At 40.6% G+C, this 8,276-nt stretch overlaps 1 protein-coding gene across 1 annotated transcript; it reads right to left on the bottom strand.

The window, feature by feature from the left end:
- Nucleotides 1-778: 778 nt before the first annotated feature.
- layna (layilin a) lies at nucleotides 779-5,807 on the bottom strand. Its single transcript, XM_011483522.4, has 8 exons — nucleotides 5,520-5,807; nucleotides 5,389-5,409; nucleotides 4,945-5,242; nucleotides 3,855-4,012; nucleotides 3,718-3,762; nucleotides 3,560-3,619; nucleotides 3,385-3,481; nucleotides 779-3,217 (listed from the first exon to the last, which is right to left on the bottom strand). The coding sequence occupies exons 1-8, from the start codon at nucleotides 5,590-5,592 to the stop codon at nucleotides 2,509-2,511; spliced, it is 1,461 nt and encodes a 486-aa protein (XP_011481824.1). The 5' UTR covers nucleotides 5,593-5,807; the 3' UTR covers nucleotides 779-2,508.
- Between the last annotated feature and the right edge of the window lie 2,469 nt (nucleotides 5,808-8,276).

The raw sequence follows: 8,276 nt of genomic DNA, 5'->3' as shown, positions 1-8,276 counted from the left end.
TTTATAGATGATGTCCCCTTAGTTCCAAGAAGTCAAAATCCTTTTGACTCCTGTTGGTAAATAAATGGCTATCACTGTTATCACTCGGACCAATCATCGCTTACGACGTCATGTAGATCCAACATGACGGCGATGATTTGACTTAATTTTGTTGGAGATCGTTTTCTAGTACATCACACTCATGCAGACCATTTTCTCATTTACAGTCAGTGGGCGGGGCATAAAGGCTGTGTATTTGCTCAAAAGTCCCTCTAAAATTTAGAGGGACTTTTGAGCAAATATGCAGATTAGTAAATAATCTAGTAAATAAAATGGCTGATTTATTAACCGACTTGGCAACCATAAGTATAAACAATTACAAAAAGGCTTCAGGTTGAACCAAAGAACAAAATTACAAAGGAAGCCCCAGGTGTGTCTCTACCTGGAACGACGGGGGAAATAAGACACTAACTCTCTGGACTAAAATAAAATGACAAAGAAGTGAGTTAAGAAAACAGTGGTTTCTCTTTTACCAAAACTAACACAAAACACAAGCAAAATGAGTTGGGCTGAGCTGATTATGCCGCACAACGACCCACAACCGGATCGCACTCTTGCTGTTGAGGGGGCGGGGCATCAAAGCAGCAAAAGGACATCCAGATGTCCAATCCACAGCCTCCACTGCTCCTCAGCCCACATGATGATCACAGAAAAATACAGAGATTCACAACACACGGCGAGGTCTCACTTCACTCTGTTACAAATATTCGCTCCACAGAATTAAGAGGAGAATCAAACGGCATGAACGACCACAGCTGTTTATTGGGAAAGAAGAGCCGTGAGGGGGATTGTCGTTGGCTTCAATTCTGATCATTTTTATTGGAAGAACTGTGAGAAATATACAACCAAACAAATCTTAGATGCAGGAGAGATGCCAAGACATGATAAATACTGTTGATGCATATCTGTAAGATCATTCTCTGCACATTCATGCCGTCATGTATATTCGGGGTGCAGGCACTTAGACTGGAACAGCTATAGAAGCTATATTACAGGAGAAAAAACATACATTTCAGTACACATCAATTAAAAGGACTTTCAAAATGCAAAGTGGGTTCGCTGGGTGGACATTTCTCCTTTTTTGTGAACTTCAGTACCGTAAAACATTGTCACTACAGGGAGCCAGAAGGCTCAAAATACTTGACCAGGCAAGGACAACATAACAAAGCCGGGCAAACAGGCTATAAGGATGCATGAGATCCTTCAATAGCTGTTCAGAATATTCAGCTTTAGTGGCCTTTTTTGTGTTTTTTTTTTAAATTTTTTGAACGAGGACTTGGCATTTCAAACATGGACCACACCATGTACATGTTTGAATCTAGAGGCCTGGCTGCTAACATGCAAAGGGACAACCGTGATGTCAAAATAAAGATTACAACTGATCCAAACCAAAGACACAATATTTTTCTTTTATTTCATGCATTAATCCTTTCTGCATAAACCTGATGCTAAGCTTGTCAATGAGCAGGTTACAGAGTTCACTGCACTCTCATTTTCTTTATCTAATCTCCTCTTAACCCCCTCTGACACTGATCAAGGTGAGATCACCTGTGGTGCTCCATCCAATCCCCTGTTGTCCTGGAAGAGGCAAAAACACACCTGTAAAAAATACTTTTGGGACCCTGAAAATACGACTTTTATTACACATGTGACATACAGAAGAAGAATCCTAAAACAGCGGTTGCTGCTGAAACTCTTTTTGTCAGTGCTCACATACACACCATATCATCTCAGAAATCCAAACCATACAAATGCATGTCACTCTTTAGGGTGAGACTCAAACTGACTTAAACTGACTCGGACCAATCGCTACTTACTAACAATGTCTGTTTTCCAATATGGCAGGGTACGTATTGCCAATGGTGACTAAATTGCTTAATTTAAATTCTTTAAATTCTTACACACAGTCAATGATTGCTTCTGAGAAAACAAAGAAAACAAGCTGCCACATATTCATGCAGGCGTTTAACGTTCAACCAAACTCTTGGTCCAAACTTCCTTCCCACTTCTAACTACTTAAAAACATATAGTGCAGGACTATCTAGTGCCCTGGATTATAAAACCAATTTGGGCACATCCTGAAGACTTTTTATGAATCCACTGTAAACTGATAATGAAAACTTGGATGCTTTATAAAAAATAATTTAAATGCATTTTTTCACAAACAAAAATGTTCAAACACAATGCAATGCAGTCATATGTAAGGTTGCAGAGCAAGTAGTATATTTGCCAATTTAGTGAGCATCGGTGCACACTAGTGTTTCACAGTCTTCTGGAAAATTTCCAGGGCACACTGGATTTTACAGTTGTAGATTCAGACGGCACAACAAAATCACGAGCACACTTTATGGTGCACTAAGTAGGACACAATCTTGTTGTACCATTTCTGCACCTAATATCGACCCCACATCCTAGACGAGCATTTGCCAAGTTTAGTAGTTGTCCTTAGAGTCCTTTCTCCTCTGCAGATCAGTAGTGTCCTCTGACGATCCACTCGTGGTCTGTGAAGCCTCCGTGTCCACTGTCCAGGTTCCCTCTGTTCCTGTAGCAATCCAGATTTGTGTGGAAGGATTTCCGATTTCCGTACGTTCCCAGGCTGGTTTGGAAAGTCTCGTGCTTCCCATTGGAGACGTACGTCTGGTACAAGTCAAATTTTCCTGTGTGACTTCCAGGCCTGAGCTCATCAAGTTCACTTGCTGCTCTGACGGTGCCGTTGTACAGTCCGTTCTCCCCGAACATACTGCCGTGGCTGTAGTGCTCGCTTTTTGTTGTGCGCCGACCCAGACTTCGGTCGTAAAACTCTCGGTTACCAAGGCGACTTAAACTGCTGTCGTTCAGGTCTCTTTTACCCAGGCGGCCCAAGCTCCTGTTGTTATAGTCGTGGGGACCTCGCCGCCCAAGGCTGTGCTCGTTCAAGTCAAAGGTCAGCAAGCAGCTTTCCGTACTCGCAAGGGTCACAAAACCGCTCTCAGTGTCCCTGCCCCCAAGGTTGTCGTAGTCACCCGTTGGCGTGTCAGGGGAGGAGCACAAAAACGAAGTGTTCTTTGTCTGCGGACGAGTGGAAAGTAGGTCGTCATCTTTCTGGGAGCGAATAATGTTGTAGACGTCAGTTGAGGTTGGGCTGGTGCCAGGCCCCGAGTCGGTATGACCCACTTCTGGTTTCTTCTGTTTCCTTCTGCTGTAATACACACACGCACAGATTTAAACATTTGACAGATCTGTGAAAACAAATCTGTGCTTAATGAAAAGGCTAAATTCTCAAGTCCCTGGACTTGTAAAATCCTGAAAAGGCTGGAAAGCAGAAAACGATTCTTTTGAAACAGAAAGAGTTACAGTCAGCCTCACCGGGTGATCAGCATCTTGAAGCAGCAGACTCCCATTACCGTCAGCAACAGCAATAACAGTGGGATGGTGGGAATGATGACGTAAACCAGATTCATGGCTAGAAGACAGATGCAAATGTTTTTAAAATGATGGTTAAGAGACTGTCCTGGAGGTTGTGGGTAAAATGTTGTCTGACCTGTTCTGTTCTGACTCGGATAATTTGGTTCTTCCGGGAGCTCCGGTGAAGGAAGAGCATCTGTATACAAAAACTGCTTAAGACTAGAGTATAAAAGTCAGAAAGTATGGAAAATATTAGGTGAAGTCTGAGTCATATTGCAGTTGTAGCTCAGTCACCTGTCAGCGTGGCGTTGGGGGATAGAGCAGGTACCCGCGATCTCTCTGTTGGGGGGAAACATAAAAAGTTGTAGCCATCTGGATACAAGAACAGGTCAATAAAGCCAAATTAGTCAAGAATTTGAAAAAAGATGTACCTGCAGTGTATTTGCAGATGAAGTTGTTTTTTGTCTCGCAGTTGTCGTCATTCCACTGAAACATGTAGGGTCCTCCGAGGCCAGGCGGAGCAGACGGTTGGTGATACAAGACCACACACACCTCTGAGCCACACGACGGCTCATCAAAGTGCCAGTTCCTAAAACCAAAGCACTTATAAAACTGTTTTCCTGCCAAATTTTCCGTCAGAACGTAAAGCATAGGTTGTGCTACAGATAAAAGGATGGTTAACCATTTCAACAAAATGTCCACTTAGACTTTGTTACAACAGAACTATCCATTTTGTTTGGCTTAAAGGTTCACAAAATACATAAAATTGTTACACTGGAGTAAAACTCCAAATACCTAAGAAGTCATTCAGCATTTTGTCACATTTGTGCCAATTTTTCAGTTTTGACCGAATATCAGAGGCTATCTTGCAAAGACCTCTACTGCCATCTAAAAGACAACAGAAGAAGTAGCTCTCTAAGTAAATAAGAAATACATAAAAACTTTACTTTTAAAATCAGACCAAACTTGAGAATTCATGTAAATAATATTATGTTTTGACATGTTCAGGATGCTAACAGAAAGGTTTGCGTCTGGGCTCTTGATTCAGGTTTAGCCTACATCATGAATTTAGCAGTGAATTTCTTTCACCTTAACTGTGTGATAAAAATTACTGTATATTCTGGAGTATAAGTCGCACCGGAGTATAAGTCACACCCATAACGAATCTATGGGGGGAAAATCAGGACTTATTCTCCGAAAAAAACTCTACTGTGGGGATTATTGGGAAAGAACTCCAATTCATCTCTTAAGGAAACATCGATATATGTTTTTTTAAGACATGGGGCAGTTTTATCAGCAAATAAACAACTTTCACATGAAGTCTGAAGGGTCCAGAGATATATTTACACACATAAAAGGACAGTTTTTGAAAATGTAGAACTTTTAAACTAGAAAGATGTTTCCCATATTTCAAGAACTTAGATTAGCACAGTTAACAAAATAGTAACATTCCTCCTCAAGGTGGTCTGTAATGTAGAACTGAGACAGATTTTTCGTGAGAAGAAAGAACTCTTCTTCCACCTGAATGTGGACCTGCTTCCGTCCAGCCAGTAGTACTGCGAGGGGCAGTCTGGAATGTTGTCCTCCAAAGCATCATTGCGTCTAAGACCGATCCAGAAGTCTCCATCTGTTGGGCGGAGCTCGGTGATGAGCTGCTCAATGATCTTCTGCTCAGACTCCGATTCCACGCTGAGCAGCTGGCCTCCATCCCGTTTGCAGGCCAGATCTGCCTCCACAAAGTTTAGCTTCCAGCGGAGCTCCGAGAAATAGGCCAGCTTGTAACACGGCTTCCCTTTTCCGGCCCTGCACACACGCTGACCTAAACACACACTCTGAGTGATAATACTGTGTGAAACTATCCTCACGATTTCCCTAAATTCACTAAATAAAGGAATTTACTTTTGTAAAGAGTAAAAGCTGTACTCCTTCTGACACACTAATATGTAAAAAAACACTTTCACAAACCTCTGGCTTCAAATATGTCAGCTTCCAGAACCATAAGTCCAGCGTGGCATCAATGTGTGAAAACAAATAGAGACAAATCCGCTTTTTGTTCAAGTATCTTCTTTGTGTTTTTTTTAAATTGTATAACTTACCTGTGATGAGGCTTTTACCTGCTGATGGATCAAAGCAAAAAAGGTGAAGAAACAGAAAGATGAGGAGGTCCATCTTTGGTTTCCACCTATTATTTAGCGCCCCAGCTTCTGTTTTAATTTGTTCTTTTTCATTTCTGTCCGATCTTCAACCAGAACACCAAATGTATTGAAGTAAAACCAAAAAAACACACACCTGGACCTCAGGAGGTGGGAAGAAAAAAAACAAAACTAAAAGAATGGAGAGCAGAAAGGAGAGTGCAGTGTTCTGTCTGCAGAAAGAAAGGGTTTGTGATCTGGGAGGAGGAGCAGTGGGATACGGGACTGCGGGTTTGGGAGGGGGCTGTAATCTGTTAAGAGCAGTCTTAATGATAGGGAGAAGGGGCAGCATCGATCCCGGGACATCTAATCACACGAGTGCATCTCGTCGTAAACGCTGACAAGAGGCAGATTTCAATCCATCTCTCATTATTCGAGCTTTGATATTATCATTACAAAAGTGTTACATGAAAATGATCTCCTTTAACTCAATCAGAGGTATTTAAACATTTCCTCTAAGGTCCACCCTGCAGCATGCAATAACGAGGTTTCAGTTTCTTTGAAAGCTTCAATTTGAAATGCAAATATGTCTCAATAATATCAAATATTCATAACTCCACTAAAAAAAAACAATTTACATATATCTGAAATTAAAATGCACCATTATGTTGCAGTTAAATCATCCTTATAAGTTATAAGGTTTTGAATTGGGAAAAAAAGATTTAGACATTTTGTTGTACTAAACATTTTTCAGTTCTCTAGGATCCAGACCAAAAAAAAAAAAAAAGAATGGATCATCCTAGAATTCTAAATCCTTACAGGAAGGCCATCAAATGGCAGCTCAGGCCATCAGCTGATCAATCGCAGCAGAACTTTCCTTTCTTTCTTTCCACAGGGAGTGAAAAGTATCTGTTTGGATGAGGTAGATGTGTCCCTGCAGGGCTGCATAGATCTACCATCTTGGATCAGATGACTCCAGAATCTGATTGGCTCACACCCAATTCAGGTGATCTGCAGCAGGTAGGGCAAAGCTAAGTTAAAAACAGAACTGTGGTAGAGTTGGCAGCCCTAATTTGGAAGAAGCATTTGATTTTAAAAAATGGCATCTTAATAAAACAAAGTTTAAATATGGGTCCATGATGCAACTGAAAACGTGTCAGTACCATACATGCAGTGTTACCATAGTGATACGAGACAGACAAAGAAGGCATTAGGGACACCTTTAAGTGTATGCCAGATCACAGTCAGAACTTTGAGTTTCAGGCATTTATTCTCTGCTTAAGTCCCTTAGAGATGATTGAACACATAGATGTGAATGTTAATGCTCTCTGAATTGACTGTGTTTAATAGCCTGTCTGGTATTATTAATGATGTCAGCCGGAGTAATCCGATTATTCTCAGGCTTCTCCATATCGATAACTTTAGTATTCAATTGAGGGTTCACTCCTTTGTTGTTGTTTCTGATAACTTCGTTTTCAGGTCATGAGTGAACTTTGACTGCTGCTCATCATTTACTGGAACTCAACTCTTTGCCTGCTTGTTTTGGCAAAGTCGTGACTTCAGATCAAATAGACACATTCTGTCTGCCTCAGAATCTGTCTCATTAGGGGGCACTGGTGATCTTTGCAAACATGGCGTTGATCTGATTCTCTTTAATGAGGGTAAAAAACCTTTTTTAAAAGAATAAAACAGATCCATAGATTTGCGCACATGTCAGTCTCTAGAAATTCAGATAAGCAAGGTTCCAAATGATCCAATCGACATGGAATGTCATCAAGACATGCGGTACTTTAGGAGAAATATCCTTCAGCTGGTGCTGATAGAACAATCTTTAAAAAAACACTCTGATCACCTATGATCTCATTTAAAAAAAATCCCAAAGATCTTTTAATTATGATTATGCAGTTTTTGCCAAAGTAAAAAAAACTTGTATTGTTTTCTAGGACATATTTTCTGCAGAGTGGCATCATCAAAACTAAAAGACCACTAAGAACGATTTTCAAATCTGTCTGTATATTTGACGCTTTGGCACTCTCTTGCTTTTACCCACATATTTAAGGTTGTAAACGAAGGAATGGAACTCTTATGTAAATGCTAGAGGGTACACTTTACTTTTCTTTATCACTCTGTCACTCTATCAGTCTGAGAAAGCCCAAAGAACTACATGACCCACAAAGTACGTATGGATAAAACTTTAGAGACACTTGGTAAGGCCAATAAACTGCCCATCATTATAAGATCAGTAGGGGATGTAAGATTCATTGAGACAACTATGTTGTGATATAAGGTTATATAAATAAAATCAGTATCAAGGTATTCATCTCTGAGTCACACTGGTTGAAGTTTTAGCTAAATATGTCCTAGAGTCCATTTTAGGTGAGTGAATCGGATTGTTCAAAATGAACCAATGTCGACTATAGATCGTATCAGCAACCACAAATTATGATTTGAATTGAAAAATCTTGCTCTTTCTTGACCACTCCCCTCAAGGTATCCCACATTGTTAGATACTTCAAGTCTATAAAACACATGTGGGCGGATGAGCAAGCAAAATCCCTACAGGGGTCCCGGCAGGAAAAACCCACATTTATCCTCCTGGATCTCAGCATCGATATTGATTCACGTCTTTTGCAGCAGAAACATTTGTGGGGAGTCTGCTGCAAGCAAATAAATTTGATCTCTTTGAGTTGACAAATATACAGAAGCATATTCTACACGGTA

The sequence above is a fragment of the Oryzias latipes genome, chromosome 14 (assembly GCF_053564925.1).
Source record: "Oryzias latipes strain Hd-rR chromosome 14, Olatipes_Hd-rR_3.1".
Lineage (NCBI taxonomy): Eukaryota > Metazoa > Chordata > Actinopteri > Beloniformes > Adrianichthyidae > Oryzias > Oryzias latipes.
The sequence above is the reverse complement of the archived record's forward strand: the minus strand, read 5'-3'. Positions and strand labels throughout refer to the sequence as shown.